Source organism: Phaethon aethereus (genome assembly GCF_964289735.1).
Source record: "Phaethon aethereus genome assembly, chromosome: 20".
Lineage (NCBI taxonomy): Eukaryota > Metazoa > Chordata > Aves > Phaethontiformes > Phaethontidae > Phaethon > Phaethon aethereus.
The window spans coordinates 10,610,145-10,626,182 of NC_138596.1; the positions used below are offsets into that span (position 1 = coordinate 10,610,145).

The 16,038-nt window shown below is 52.2% G+C and overlaps 1 protein-coding gene across 1 annotated transcript in view; it reads right to left on the reverse strand.

The window, feature by feature from the left end:
- Window positions 1-13,677: 13,677 nt before the first annotated feature.
- Window positions 13,678-16,038, reverse strand: part of TTLL11 (tubulin tyrosine ligase like 11) — a gene marked incomplete at both ends in the record, with an annotated part of 51,453 nt that continues 49,092 nt past the window's right edge. Inside the window, one exon of the mRNA XM_082009084.1 lies at window positions 13,678-13,967. Coding sequence (XP_081865210.1) covers window positions 13,678-13,967 — 290 coding nt within the window. The remainder of the gene's footprint in view (window positions 13,968-16,038) is intronic.

Sequence of the window (16,038 nt, forward strand, 5' to 3'; positions counted from 1 at the left end):
GAGCCCCGCGTGGCCCCGTTAACCGACGCGGCCTCGGACCTGGTATCTGGCGTAGCAATACCGGCGGCAATCCCGAGAGGTGCTTGCAGCACCAGAGCAAAGCAACCACTATCCGTAACGTTTGGTGATCGGCTCCATTTTCTTTTCGTTCTTGCGCTTTCTACAGTAAGAGGCTGTTCTAGTGCAAACTCGTCAAAGTGTAAACAAAACAAAAACACTCTCAGATTTTTAATCTTAATACAAGTCTTAATTTTTTTTTTGTAAATGTTTTCAGTGTTTACTGTAACGTATCTATCTCACTAACAGTTGTATATAGTAACTTACTTCTGGTGCTGCTTATTCGGTCAGGATTTGGCTGTATCTCACTGCTGTTTCGGAGAGGTGGACTCAAGCTAACAAATCCAGATCCAGGCACGGGTTATGATTTCAGCCTCCTCCCCTTGGGGATCTGAGGGAAGGGGAAGGGAGAGAAAGCCAGGGATCCAGATTTGGGGTTGGTCCACCTCAAGGATTCTGTTTTAAGAGTTTTGATTTGGGGTTTTGTTAAACTGTAGTGAACACTTCTGAAAAATGAGCAACGTTTTGTGTGAAGGGGGATGACATGGACTGAACGATATCCCGAGGTCTCTGCGGACTGTACGTACCGTCATGTTGGACAGGGATTATGGCTTCAGTGCCAAAAGATTGGAGGGACCTAAGTCCTTCCCCATGCCAACTAATACTACAGTGTAGTCACCAGCCCCTTTTGCACCAGTTCAAGCAAATCCTGCCGCCATCCAAAGAGTCCTGCGTCGCTGCATTGTCACTTGAGTCCGGTTGGTTTTGTTTTCTGCTTTTGCAGTTGTAAAGCACTGATTGCACTGTGAGAACACGCCGACGCCGCTGGCCTGGCAGCCAGCCCCGTAGGTTGCTGCAGGGTGCAGGACACGGGTTCTGCTACTACAAAGATTTCTAAAGGAAGAAGGGACGTGGTGGACCTGAGCGAGGCATCACAGGCTCTCCTGGGAAAGCAGTCGGCAAGTAATCAATCCTTTCCACAGTCCAGAGCACTCCTGGGCTTTTCCCTGTTACTAATGTCCCTACCCAGCTGCAATAGAAAACGCACTGAGGTCCGGTCTGTGATGAACAAGGAGAGGATTTTTAGTCGCAGGAGATGGAAAATACACTGATGCGTGTGGCCGGCGCAGCCCCAGGCCATGGCTCAGCAGTTTGATCCGCAAGGGGCTCCTTTCCCCCGCAATCCAGGGCTGGGGAGCAGCCCTGGGAGATGCCTTCCTGAAAGCGGCGCCGATGACCGGCGGCATCCAGCAGCCCCACCAGGGTCGCTGCCCTGGCGGGACCCCGTAGCGTTGCCTGGAGAGCGGAGGCAGCAAGTCCCAAGGGAACAAGCGTGTCACTGTCCCTGGGGGCGCGGGAGGGCTGCGGGCAGCGCCCCGTCCTTCCCGCCCGCAGCGACTCTTGAGGCCGACCTCCTCCCCAGAGGGTTGCGTTCAGAGCAATCCAGGCCTCCACCCTGGCCAGTACTCGGAATGCGTGGCCACCTGGCCACGAGGACATCCCTTAACTGGCCAGAGGAAGGGGCACTGCCCCTCTCCAAGTAGGTCTCTGACTCTTCAGGGCACTCTCAGAGGAGACTGCTTAGCCACGAGGCTGGGACATGTGGCACCCGCCCTGCTCTAACCCTGCGCAGACAACTCTTGCCTTTTTCTTTTCCCTTGGGGAAAATGACACATGGGGGAGAGGGAGGACAACAGCAGCGTGCCAACACGCAGCTCATGGGCTTTACAAACCAAATCTAATCTTGAGGGCGTTGCACAACTTTCAGAAACAACCACACTTTGAAAAAGGGTGTCGCATTCAAGCATTGACTTTCACAGATCACCCGAGCTGTGACATTGCTGTAAATGCCATGTGGTTCCGCATCAGCTACCCATACCCCAGCGTGCAGTCTCCATGTTCACATATTCCTTTATCATACATCACTGTGTCTTAAGATATACCTCTCTCTGTATATCTGCTTAGGCTGATACTTGTTCCTGATAAGCAGTCGCTATGTTTTATATCCTCTTATAAAGATAAACAAATTTTTTTTGTAAGTATGTTTAAAAACAAAGACGCAAAGTGGAAGTGTTTGCTGAATCTCCTTCAGCTCCTTTTAAACTATGTAATAATGTACAGAGAAAGTTGTTGGTGTTCAAAGAAATGATGTGGCCGTGCAATTTATGTACATTTGCAATTAGAAATATTAAAGATTTATTTAGATATTTTACATAAGTGCTCCTGCACCTCTACTCAGTCATTTCCAGTCTTTAGGGCACCCTGGCACACGCTGGCCACCTGCACACGCGAGTATTTGTCTCGTCCGTGTCCCCAGCCATGGCCGGGCTGGCCACCACCTTCCCGTCTACCCAAGCACCCAGCCCACAGCTTCAGGGGAGGGCTGGGCACCGGGGGAGGCTACGGGGACAAGCAGCTCCCGAGGCGGGGCCAGGAGCCACATCCCCGATTTGGGCACGTTTGCGGCAGCGGTAGAGGCCAGAAGACGCCGCTGTGGGAGGTAGCAGCAAATCTACCTCCCACAGCTACTCCTCCACCTCTGACCCCGGCCGCTGTGCTGAGGGCTGGGACTGGGGCTGGAGGCGCGGAACAGGCTGGACACGCTCTCGCGTGGACGGAGCAGCTCCGGAGGGGGGGCAGATGCAGCAGAGGACCGTGGGCAGGCTCGCGCGGCGCAGGGAAGACCACCACCCTTGTCCTGCTGGCAGGGAGGGCAGGGCGCCTGAATTCTGGCACCAGCCCGTCCCTGCCACCCCAGGAAAAGCCTCCTCCAGCCCCTGCCCAGGCGCGCCGCCGCGCTGAGCCGCCCGGACGGCAGCGCTGGGGCCGCGTGAGCCGGGACAGGCAGGACTTCTGCTGCCCGCAGCCTGCCTGTGCGCCCCGCCGCCCCCCTTCCCAACCGCCCTCCTCCGCGTCTGCAGCAGAAGCACCAGAAAACTGGGAGGGGAGTCATTAAAACGCTGGGCAGCATCAGCACCTCTGCCTCATTAGCATCACCGCAATTAGCTCGGAGGGAGGAGACAGGCTGGCGGCACCAGAACGAGCGGGGATGCGGAGAGAGCCCGGGGCCGCAGCGGCCCCGGGCTGGTCACCGGGGGCTGCTGGCTGCCAGCGGCGCGAGCCAGCCGGGCCGGAGAACCCTCCGGGGGCTGGCAGCTGCCCCGGAAGGGAAGGCGAAAGCCACCCGGGCTAAAGTCCTCCCTCTGGGCCCTGCCTTCCCCCTCAGAGGCCGCCCCGCAGCGTTTTACACAGTCACCTGCGTTTCAGCGCACCAGCCCTTTTGCGTAGGAGCCCGGCGGCCCCGCGCGGGGCCCGCGCTGGCCGCGGGTCGCACAAAACGCAGCGTTTCCATCGCAAGGGCGCGACGGCAGCCTGCCCCGAGCCTGCCCCGCTGCTCCCCGCTCCGCCTCAAGGAGCGGGTCCCTGGGCCGCAGCTCCTCCAGCACCGCCCCAGCGCCCGCGGAGCGGCGAACGCTCCGGCGCCCTTCCCGCCACGGCTACAGGCGCCCTCAGCGCCCTCCGCGCCGCGCAAAGCGCTCGACGCTTCCGTACCCGAGTGCCAATGCCTGACCCCTCGTCGTGACGCACCCGGGCACTGAAACTGCGCTTTGGGGGAGGTTTGAGCCTTTGGTCCTCGCTGCGGATCGGCGGAGCCTCGGCCCCCGGCCCGCCGCCGGGCACCGCAGCGAGACCGCTGCCCAGCCACGCTGCGCGCCCACGGCCCGGGCCCCGCAGCGCAGCCCGCTCCGCCGGCGCCTCTGCTGCTGCGCCGCGCTCGGGAGCTCTTCTGCCTCCACGTCTAACCTTGTTGATTCTGAAGTCTGAGAGAAAGAAGGAAAAAAAAAAAAAAAAAAACACAACAGCCCAGGAAACACAGAACACCTCAGAAGCTGCTGCAAGGAGGAATTAGTCAAGAACACCTTGATTTGAATAAAACCTCTTTAGCGGGCCGTTATGGCTGCATTAGAGCAGAGCTAAACTCTCAGCTGAAAACACCCAGATCGCCCCTGCGCACTTGACAGCTTTCGGCGCCTGAGACCGCGGAGCCTGGCCACAGCCACGCGCGGAGGGTTCAACCCAAGCACCGCTCCCAAGGGCAAAGCTGGGAGAAGCGAGACTCCGAATTGCAGATCAGCAGCCAGAACAACATGGAGCATGGGGCTGGGAGGCCGGGGACTGTGGATGTGTTTGCTTGAGGTTTTTTAATCTGGAGAGTCATTTTAGCCCAAGGCTCATCAGCAATAATGACGGTCTAGTAATTGCACCCTTACGGGGTTCGTTTTGAGTTTAGCGAGCGAGAGTCGGTAGACTGGGGGCTGCTCATGGTGCCAGTCGGCACCTTCCCCATCACAGCCCAGTAAGCAGCAGAGCCTTCGCCCAGGCGAGGCTGAGGCGCCGCAGCCACGGTCCCACTCCATCGCCCCGGCGAAGCCAACTGCCACGGCAGCTGTGGGGTGTCGGAGCCGGACACACAAGGCTGAGCCTGCCCCACCAGTGTGCAGGCTGGCCGTCCTCAACAAACACTGGGCCACCTGAGCGAGACCATCCTAGGAAAAACTCACTGGCCAAAGAAAAACTCTAGGAAACGTGTGCATGAAATAAGGGATGAATCCAGCAGCTCTCCTGAACCTGTGCTGAGAGTCCCAGCCCCTGCAGATGCTGGGCAAAGCTCGGCAGTGACAACCTGAAACCTTAACAAGCAGAGGACAAACTTAAAAACAACGATCCATAATAATTTTTAAGTGCCATGATTTTTAAGCCAGCCTTACAGAGGGACTCCTGGTTATTAAACACTTGGGACTGGTGATTTTAGGGGTGAGAGTGGGCTCAAATCCTCATTTGCAGGGCACATAAAAGTAGGACATCACACAAAGCGATACAGTGCTAAAGCTGGTTTGAAAGACCTTCAGCGAAAATAAATAAGTTTTAAAAATACTTCAGAGGGAGGTGCGGGTGCGTGGGTCACAGCACAGCCTTCCAGAGACCTGCTCTTCTCACCATCATCACTAGAAGCTTAAACTCACCACAGAAACAAAGCGGGGTCCCTCATTCCCGGCCAGCAGAGCTGCAGCCTCGGAGGTGCCGTTGCTGCCACAGGGATGGGTGCTCCCTGTGTACGCGTGCGCAGCTGGGCCTGGGCGACAGCGTGTTCTTGGGATTCAGACAAAAGGAACAAAACCTAACTTGACCTCAGATCCCCTCAGCAGTGCGGTTCAGAGCCCCTGCTGAGGAGTCACTGAAACCCAAACAGCCATAGAAAAGCTCATTCTGTTTTCTAGTCCAGCAAGTTGGGCTAATACCGATCCGGCCGCAAGCCAGGGGTGAGCGTGGGCATCGCCAGGAGCATCGTCCCGTGCTGCGCCCCAGCACTGACTCCCGCCAGAGCAGCCGCCCGGAGCAAGCTCCGAGTGAGTCTCCACTTTGTCCCCAGCACCGCGTCTTCGCCTCAAGACTGTCACGCAGCTTTTCATCACGGATCTCACTCGTCAGGATCCCAACGCTGCTGAGGGACAGGGCAGCGACTCTCCCACCTTCCTGCTGCTCCCACCCGGGTGAGTCCTGTCCCTGCAGGCTGCGGCTCCAGCCATGCCTCGCATATCCCGGGGAAGGAGCAGGCACAGCTCCCGGGGATCAGATGCCCGCAGCCGCCACCTGCCAAGCGTCTCAAACCCGGGGAAGCCGCAGGCTTCCAGCACCCTGGAAACGGGCAGATTCAAGGGTCCTGCCCGCCGCACAGCTGGGGACACCGCAACAGCCAGCTCGGTGGCCACAAGCAACTGGGGCAGTGGCAGCATTCTGTCCATACTCATCGAGCTGCGGCCCTCCCGGGACAAAAGAGCGTTTCTGTTTCCGTGGGAGAGAGGCAGGGAGGTGCAGAGATGAGGCTTTTAGCTAGGGAGGGCAGGGACAGAAACGGCTTGTTTCTGCTCCTCCGACAATAATCTCTGATCTTTGCTCCTGTCAGGCATCTTTCACTCACCGCTTCCCCAGCCCTTCGCAAGCGGTCGGCTCCCAGCCTCCGCTGCGGTGGCGGAACGTCAGCATCCGTGTTTTTACAACTGGGGACGTGCAGTAGGAGCGCAACTTTCCCAAGGCCTCTAGCAAGCTACAAAAGCCAAACAACCGATTCTCCTCCCTCCGCTGCTGCGCACAGCCATCCCACGCACGTCAGCCCAAGCTCCAGAGCAAACATCCTCTGGAGAAGTAATTCCAAGGCAGCCAGTAAACAAACCTCCAAAGCGTCGGCCCCAGAGGCGGGGGGAGCACGGCCGCTCCCTGCCAGAGGAGTCAATAGTGAGAGGCGAGCAGAAAGGAAGGGGCTGGAAGAACAAGAGTCATTAGCGGAAACTTGTTGTTTGTGCTAATTAGATCATTATCTGGAAACTGCTATTGATGTTGCTATTTCAGCTCCTGCTGCTGTTCACCACTTTATTTCACCCGTGTCTATCGACTGCCCACGCTCTTCCGCGTCCCGCAGAAAGGGCCGGCAATGCTGCCCGCAGGCGAGCCGGGATGGAGACGGTCAGGTGCTCTGACCCGAGCCCGCCGCGGCAGCCGCCAGCCCAGCAGCGCGTGGACAGCACGGCGAGAAGGGGCGAACACAGACGTGCCGGGGAGGAACGCAGCCAGCCGCCCCGGGAGGCCGGCGGCAGCGCTCAGGGGACGCAAAGGCCACGGTCCTCCCCAGCAACCAACGCCCCTTGCTTTAACCTGCCCGCGCTCACCCGCGCAGCCCACGGACTAAGCCCGCGGGGTGCTCGAGGTGACCTCCTTGGCCCTTTGGGTACCCGGCGCAGGGAGGGGCACGGAGCAGACGGCAGGTTGGTTTGTAGTAGGTGTAATTAATGTTGCTCTGCAAAGAGGTGTGACGTGTTACGCATAACGTTCTCTCCTCCTCCTCCTCCCCCCCACGCGCTGGCAGGCAGCAGCCCAGCACTGGGCAGATAAACGCTGCCGAGTGCGTGTTCGGTGCCGCCGGCGTCGCGCGCTGCCTCGGCCCCGCGCCACGTGGTGCCCTCTCTGCTGCTGCTGCAGCCTCCCCCGGGACCCCCCCCAGCCGCTGGCAAACCAGCGCCCGGGCCAACGCGAGTGCCAGGGAACGGCTGCAGCCGGCACAAAGGTGCCGCCGCTGCGAAGGCGCCGCGTGCACGTGCCGCGCGGGGCGGCGTGCTGAGCAGTTAAGACGGCAAACGTTGCCCCCAGTGCGGGTGAAACGTAGAGAGGCTCCGACCCGCACTACAACACGCGGATAACGAGCGCTGAGCGCCCGAGCGGGCCGTCCCCGTGCCGGGCGTCGGGGCTACGCGTAACGACTCACGGCCCAAAGAGGCGGCAGCGGCAGAGCCCCCACGCCGGGCAGCGCTTCCTTCCCGCCATCACCGCAGCAGCAGCTCTCGCGCAGCCCGGTTCACCGCTCCTGGCGCGCTGGGGAGTCAGAGCACCCTCAGCACCGGAGGAGACGACGCGTCTCTTCAAACGCAGCGGTGCTGCCCACGGGCTGGGCAGGAAAGGCCGTGGGCTCCACGCCGGCGCTGCGTAGCGCACGCAGGCTGCTGAACCGGAGCCAGCTCCCAAGCCCTACCTGAAATAAATACCCTGAAATACCAGTTAAGAACGACGTTAACAGAGAAAGAGCAGATCGAAGTTCCGGGGCTGGCAAGGAGCAGCTCTGGGGTCAGAGCTGCTCACAGGCTCCGTTTTGAGACGCGCTCCCTTCACTCGGGGAAAACGTGTTCTGGGTTGTCATTACGTGCCCTGCACTATTCTTGATCTTAGAGAAACATCAGATTCGGTTACTTGGTTATTAAAAAAGGAGGTGAGAGGAAAAGAGGGAGAGACTTGGACACCTGAATTTCTGCCGCTTCCCACCTGGCAGCAAGCACAGCTCCTCTTCACATAAATAATACTGAGGCAGCCCCGTTACATTATCAGATTTCCCCATTGCTGGTGTGAGCGATAATTAAATAACCTCGGCCATTTGATTTTTGTGCCACATCTTTGAGGAATGAGACCTGAATAACAAAGGTCCCAAGCTGATTGACTTTGATTTATTACAGTCGCCCTTTTTCCACCTGGAAGCCATGGTCCTCCCTCACCCCCCGAGCAAGGAAGAGTGTGCTGGGGGCACCAGGGAGACAGCCTGAGCCTCCAGACTCAGTCTGCAAACTACGAATCGGGGAGCTGGGTTTGTGCCCGTAACTCACGTTCCCACCTTCTCCCGGGGTCCCCGCGAGTCCTCAGCCCCGCAGGCGGGCGGACGACGCCCAGCTCCGGCACGGCCCCGCCGTGCCGCTCTTGGCTCCAGGGAGCTGGAGGGGCCTGAAGATGAATATCCCCCATCCCAGCGCGCAGCGGGCCAAGGGCGGCGTGTTTGCACGCGTACGCAGTGCTGCGGCAGCTGAGCCGCGACCGGCCGACCTGACAAGGATCAAACAGCTCAACAAGGGGCTGATTTTGAACAGCTTGATAACACCAAAAAAACCAGGATCGGGAGAGGGAGGGTGAGGGAGTTCCGTTCTCCCTCCATCATGACAATAAGGGAGGGAAAAGTAGGAAGATAAAAGGGAAAAGCAGAGGTAAAAACGCAGAAGTTAAAAGCTGTGAGAACATGAATTTCAAGAAAAATAAACAAAGTAAAGTTCTTTGACTAAAACACAGAGGGCAACGGGTGAGCAGAGGGGAGAATAAAAAAAATGAAAGCACTTTTCTAAAGATCTGTTTAGTTCCACTAAAGATCACTGGCTCTTTCAGCTTGCTGTGGCCCCGAGGGCGTCCGCAGCCCTCCTGCCCGCGCTCCCACCCAGCTGCCGGGGGAGCAGCCGAGACCCGGGTTCTTCATCTCCACATCTACATCGAGTCTCAGCATAATCTGCCCCGGAGCTGGTACTGAGGTATTTCCTAACGATATTTATACATCGCTACTGAATTTGGGTCCATTTAATAGTAACTGAACGGTATTAGCAAAGCCCGTGGTAAGAACAGCCCTGACTTCAAGCGCAACGGAGAGGATGTACCCGCTCACGCACCGCGCCGTCCCCACCTCGCCCTCCTGCCGCAGGAGGCTTTGATCAACCTCTGAGGATGACGGAGATCAGAGGTGGGGAAAAAAGCACAATCCACAACAGATGCGCCAATTACTTCAACCTCGTCTCCCCGTTTCGAACTAACGAGCTGCGCAGCGGCACCTCAGCACGCACCCCAGCCGCCAACGGTGTAAAGCCCTGGCAGGCTCCACAATCCGCTTCCTTCCCATTGACGATAAGCAGCAGCAATCGTTACGAAAATGACCCGCTTCGCTCAGGACTCCACGAGCCAGCCCGCTCCCGCAGTGGCTGAGCCAGGCAGGGATGGCCGTGGAGATGCTCCAGGAAGCCCACGGGGGCTCCGTCTGCTGGGGCCGGACTCGACCAAGTAGTAATTTATTGCGTATTTCTGCTCTGTGAAACCGAGGGGCAGCCCACACGCTGGAAAGCACTACGTCCACGGCCATGGGACCAAGAGGAAGGGGGCTGGCAGGCTGCAGGGGCAGCACCCACCCAACGAAGCTGCGGAGATCGATCCTCTAACAACACGCGGAGAACAGCTGGAATTGAAGCATCAGCTCAGCAAAGGCAAACCTCACGGTAACCGCAAACAGACAATGCAGGATAGATTCACCTTCAAAATGGAGACACGCATGTGCCAGAAACGGCTGCACGGCAGCACAGGAGGCTGAACTAACGGATCCAGCCCAACTGACCACATCAGTTTATTAGGCAAGCTGAGGAGCAAAACCGCGGAATGAGGAGGAAACGCAGCAAAACATAATGGAAAAGAAAACAAATTAGAGGGAACGGGGTAATATTTAGAAGCAGATTGTCACTGTCCATCAGAGATCAGAATGATCGGACGCAGTGCTGGCTAGACACGAGGAGCTGTGGCAGCAAGCGTCAGTCATTCATAGCTCACACCAGCGTAAGCAAGTGCCAAGTAGAGGCACCAGCCAGGCAGGACCCAGCCGGCAGCTCTTCCTACAGCCTTCGCGTAGCCCTGGAGGCCACCACATCCAGCAGTGCAGCAATGCCCTTCTCACACCCCCAAAATCCCTGCAGAGGCTCCAGCCCCTTCCAGCTCAAGCGCCCGGGGTACGAGGACACGCACCTACCCTGCCGTCGGTGAACTACGCCAGGCTCGGGCGGGAGGACGACTAGATCCCTCCTGGTCACCAGGGCTTCCAAACTGCCAGCACCCATCTCTGGGAAGGATCCTTTGACCTCCTGACGATGGGCTGAACTCAAGACTGATGCAACCAGAGGGATAAAGCCAGTAAACAGGAGTCACCTGCACGCCCAGGGGTGGGAGCTCCAGCTGAGGGGACCAAGTGGAAGCAGCTGGACGTGGGTCTTTCCGCAGAGCATTAACTGGGTAATTAGCCAAGTACCTCCCTTTCCAGCTGAAAGTAGGTAGAAGTGTGTGATGAGTGAAGCGATCCACCTGCTGTGCACCAACTGTTCCCAAAACTTACAGCTGTGGGGGGGCGAGTTGGGCATTTGGGCAGAGGGCAACTGCATGTCAAGAGCCCAATCCAGATTAGGCAGAAGACAAATTTCAGGTGACTTTGTCTACAACAGCTTCATGCAGAGGAAAATCTCAAAATGGAAGGAGTCGTCACCGAGCGAGTTTGGGCACATTCAGGCTAGATACAAGCCTGCAGGGAAGGGGAATGTCTGGATTGAGATTGTGGATGCACTTGCCTCAAATCTTCCTTGGATGTTGAAGTGTTTTATTCTGATTTATACCCAGTGAGGAACACGAGACCCAGTGTGTCTGATAGCAAGAAATATTGCACTGGTATGGCATGTTCGTATCATACATGTCTTAAATGGAAAAGCAAGTGCTGTGTTATTCTCTGAAAAGAATTATCTAGAAAAGTACCATTAAAAAAACAATGCCTACTACCTTCCACGCGTTGTTTCTTTTGGTAGAAAGGTACCTCAGGATTAACGGGTGATCAGTGCATTAGCATTCATGTGCTGAATAAAGTGTCTCTGGTAATTCTTTGTGTGTGGTAATTTTAAGGCTGTGTGCAATTGCTCTGGATGCTAAATAATATTCAGAGGAATCTGCGTTAGATGGGAGGTAAGAAAAAAGTGACTTTGTCATTAAGTCTCTAAAGTATACTTGTGTTTTATCTTCCCCCTCCCCCCAAGAATAATATGGCATTCCATTTTCCAATTATATAAATACATGAACACCGGATTACTAGAGGCAGATAATCGAGTATTTTGACTATTCTACAAGGGACCCTTCATATTTGAAGTGGGAGATGAACAGGGCATACCGCATCAGCCTGTGTATGCACAGGCTCTAAAAATATGTGTTAGATCCAGAGAATGTGAAGATCTCCAAAATAGAGAGAGATCTTATCCGTGTTCATTATATACAATCGTTAATTTATTCCACTGATATCAGGGTAATTTATACAATAGCAAAAGTTGGATATTTTAGGCCATAGATCGTACTACTTGAAAGCTGTAAGGAAAGGCATTCGCAGTCGTAGCATTGCAAATCCGACTCTTCTGTAAGTCTGTCTTTACAGGACATCAATCACAAGATGAGAGAAACGGTAAGCTATTTTCTAGTAACACACTGCCAATCGCAAGACAAATGTCAGATGTCACAAAATGAGAAGTAACCATTTTTCAAGTTGTGAATGTCTTCAAATATATTACAATGAAAGTGTGAAAAAAATGACCCTTTCAGCTTCATTTGTTCTGACAGATGCCAGACCTTGGAGTTTGGCATTCTATCTTCATACTGCAATAATCTTTATGAAACTTAAACAAGGCTGAGGGCAGTGGCATTAGTCTACAATTGTCCTCTTATGTACAATACATGAAATTTCAAACAGTCTAGCCGTTGAACTAAATAAGATCATCTATTACTACTCTTACTGGTGCTATGGAAAAAGACAGAGAGGAGAAGGGACGCCCACGTCTGATACTAACACATGCTAGGTATTCGTTTCTTGTGGGCTCAGCTTGACTTCTGCACTGTATTGCCATGCTGCTGATTGCCCCTTAGGAAAAATGCATGCTGCTTAAAACTAAAATCAGGAAAGAAATTCTCCACGTTTCCTGGCGTAAACACTCACTCAACACCGTGTGTGCATTTAGTCCATGACATTACATGGGTGGCTCCCTCTGCACTGACAGCGTGCTGTAAGGTCCCATTTCTGATACACGAGCCACTGGAACATTTTGACATCGAGCTCAGGTCATTTTCTCCAGTCCAAACCTAAATGCCCAGACGCTGTGCCATCTTACAGCTTTGTGATTTTTGACGGTATGAAGAACACTAGAACATAAGCAGACTCATTAAGATTAAGGAGGAAAATCCAACTCAGATGTAGACATACATTATGTAATAAAATATGAGACCAAAGAGAATTTCATTGAACAGCCCTGAAGTTCCAAGTTATTCCTGTCCTCTCAGCCAGTCTTGTGTTCTGCTTAGCCCCCCCAAGAAGAGTGCAATTATGGAAGTCATGGTTCATTTCTCAAAAAATAAGACTACTCTGTACAACTCCAGCAGTATAGTCCAGCATTCTTGTCAAAATATCCTGTTAAATAATATAGATCTAATCTGTACACAGTTACACTGTTAAAGTGAAAAAATGAGGAATATGTTCAAAGAAAAAAAAAAAAATCTGCTCTAGACGTTATTGCAGGTCCAAATAGGGTAACAAACAGACAAAAGGCAAAAATAAGCAAACCTAGAATACAATTAGTTTAGCCTAGTCAACGTTTCACTGGAATTTAAGTGAACTCCTAGGCCTTTATACTGTACAGCTTTTTGCAGCAGCAGTGCTTAGTACCTGAAGACAAAACCACCGCTTGATTCACCAAATTTGACTTACCTAAGTAAATTTTTTCTGTGAATATCAATGTGAACTTACTGGTTCTGTGGAAGCAAAAGGATAAACGTCTTTAGTCTTTCTTTAAAAAATTAACAGTACTTGTCATGGCAAAGTCATGTACAAAGAAGTAGAAGCCAAAAAATGATTTCAGTGTTTTAAGACTGACTTTAAAAAATAAGTACATAGACAATGACCAAATCTGTATTCATTCCAACATGTACAGTGCAAGCCACAGAAAGAAGAGGATCAAACCCTGAAGTCTGACCACAAATGTAATTCCAGGTTTCAATTTTCCAAAGTCCACAACTGGTATTTGGGCCTGCAGCCTCCTTACTTGGTTTCCATGAAACATCCAGTGAATACAAAGCAATGCAATTCCTTAGATATGAGTGCGCCTCCAGCAGTGCAACCAATCCCATGATGCTGGTTATCATCCAACTGTATTTCAGTCCCTCTCTTCACACGTGGTTTTCTGTACGCTCGGGATGAAAGCAGTTTGTCACGTGAGGTGTACTGTAGGTCCAAGAGAGGGGTAAATAAATCGCCATTGCCAGGATCATTATTCGAGAACGGGAGCTCTTTTTGAAGAGCGTAAATAAAAAAAGCTGAAACAGATAATTGTGACTATCAGACAAAGGAATTCAGGAGTCTGTCTCTCCTCCTGCAGTACACGTACGTACCCGGGGAGTAATTCTCAGTTCTGTCCTGGTGAATTCGCACCGTTAATAGCGATGACTTCTATAATCTGCAAATTTACTAGCTGTGGCTGTGCGATTCAGGAGGGGCGTATGTGCAGCTGGTGTAAGGTGAAGTCCATCTGTCTGACAAGGAACTACTGCACTTCGGCGCTCCACGATCCCGCGGCCACAAACCAGGCGCTTTTCATCCAGGGCAGCCAGATGATACTCACAAAAATCGACCAGCGATGCCACTTGCTCATGAAGTGGGAGGGACTTGTATTTTTTCTGAGCCAGGCAGAAGAAAGCTTCGACAAAGGCTTGCAAACACATACCTGGAAGGAAAAAGGTTTTTACAGGAGATTGATAGCACAGTGTTCTCTCACAAACTGCATTCTTTAAACACAGTAATATCTCTTGTTTCTTTAGCGCTAAACACACGTATTGGGTGTGGACACACACAATCATGTTAGTTAACATTTTTTAAATTAAACAGCAGCCACCTAGAATGCTCACTAGGAAAAGAAACTGCCTGTCCTTCAAAAAGCCAAAGACAAGGTTTTATTTGTATGTAACGCGCACAGGAGCTCATTTGGCGTTTCAGTACAGGGTAAGCCCAGGCTGCGTTACAGACGCGTGATACGCTTGCTTCTCAGAGGCTATTTCTGGTTTTACAGACATCAACCTGACCAGCAGCCCGGCACCCAGAGGCAAACGGGTACAGCAACAACTGATCTTAAGATGATGTACAATTAAATTGGTGTAACATCAGCCTTGATTTCTGCTGCCTCAAATATTGAGCTGAAACAGAATCAGACACACAGTAACATATCGAGCTTCAAGGAAAAGAATTCACCTGGAGAAAAAAAACAGTTTCTATTGGCACGTGAATGGGTCATTTAAACCTTCCATTTTTAGAGATGGACCTAAAACAAAAGTTCAAATGTAGAACTACTCAAACAGTACGGCATTTCAGTCTGTGGCACTATAAAGATGACCCCATTACCAAGCATCACCTTATTGCAGAAATGAGTTCATCTGAAGTGCTGCTTTCCTTCTGCAAAGACTGTACTAGGTATGAATCCTTAGCCTTCCTTTCGAAGGCAAAGAGGCCATTTTTTCAGCCATACCCAGTAACTCTACAACGCTTTTGTTTCAGCTGAAAACAGCTGAAGTGCGTACGAAGGGAAAGTGGTGCAGTGCCAAAAAATTCCTCCGCTATAATAAAACTCTGCTCTGCGCGTTTACACAGAAAAGTGCCCCGCAGAAGCCAACTGCTGCAGTACCGACTCTTCAGGTGCTGTTTTGTGCTATCTTACCAATAACATGTTACCCCAGCCAGTGGAAAGAGGGGCTGCACAGTAACGCCAATTATTGTATTTAAAACCTTGAAGTAATACCTACTTAATTCTTAATTAAGAAGCCAGACCACAATCGGTTTTGCAGAATGCCAGCAACGAGGAACAGTTATAGCTGCTTTGTGCTGGCTCTCCCAGTTTGAACACACACTTAAAAAGATTATTTTAGGATGGGTTATTGAAAGGTTTGTTTTTTCTAACTTAATGTTGGCTTACTGATGCTGCAGGAAAGGCACTTTTTCAAAATATTACAATTGCATTCTGAAGTATAATTTCTCTCAACTAAGGCTGCAGCTGGGGTCGCTTGGCTGTAAAATAGCTTGCAAAGGAATTGTTGGGTTATCTGAAAGCAGCAGCTGCCAGCTCAGGAAATTATTGTATCAGTCACGGTGAGCTGCAGGCAGGGAAAGCACCTTTGGTAGCGCACACACTTTCTCCCCTATAAGTGACACTCACGAGAAGCATTTAATGAAAAAAGGTTAGAAGCTGCTGTTTTACAGCAGCAGCAGTAGTGAGGGTATCGGTTACAGCTGGAAGTGCGCCAAACGCAAGGCCAACAGAAACCATTGAGTATTTTGTGGTTTAACACCTAGAAAACATCTGGTTCATTCACTTAAACTTCTGAAAGCCTAAAGATTCACTTGCATTTCTATTATTTTTGCTAGCTAAATTCTATCAGCTAACCACATAAATGACTTATACCCACACTGAAATGCTAAATGCAAATATTCAAATTTTACATACCTGTGAAACTAAGGTGGCCCAAACCTACCTAAAGTAGGTTCAGGAGTACACATGTACAGGAGTTCACACATAATGAACCACTCCCTCTCCTCTGCACTATACTTTCATTTTCTCCCAGCTAAACTTAGGTCTGGATTTATTCTTTCTATCAGCCATATGAACAGTCTATTTTACTTATTCTCCTTTCGCCTATCTGAATTCATATACACAAACTCTGCAGGATATTATACGATACCTATATTCAAGAGAGACAAAATACTACTTGTCTATTTCATACAGATGTAAGCTTTATTAACATTTCTGA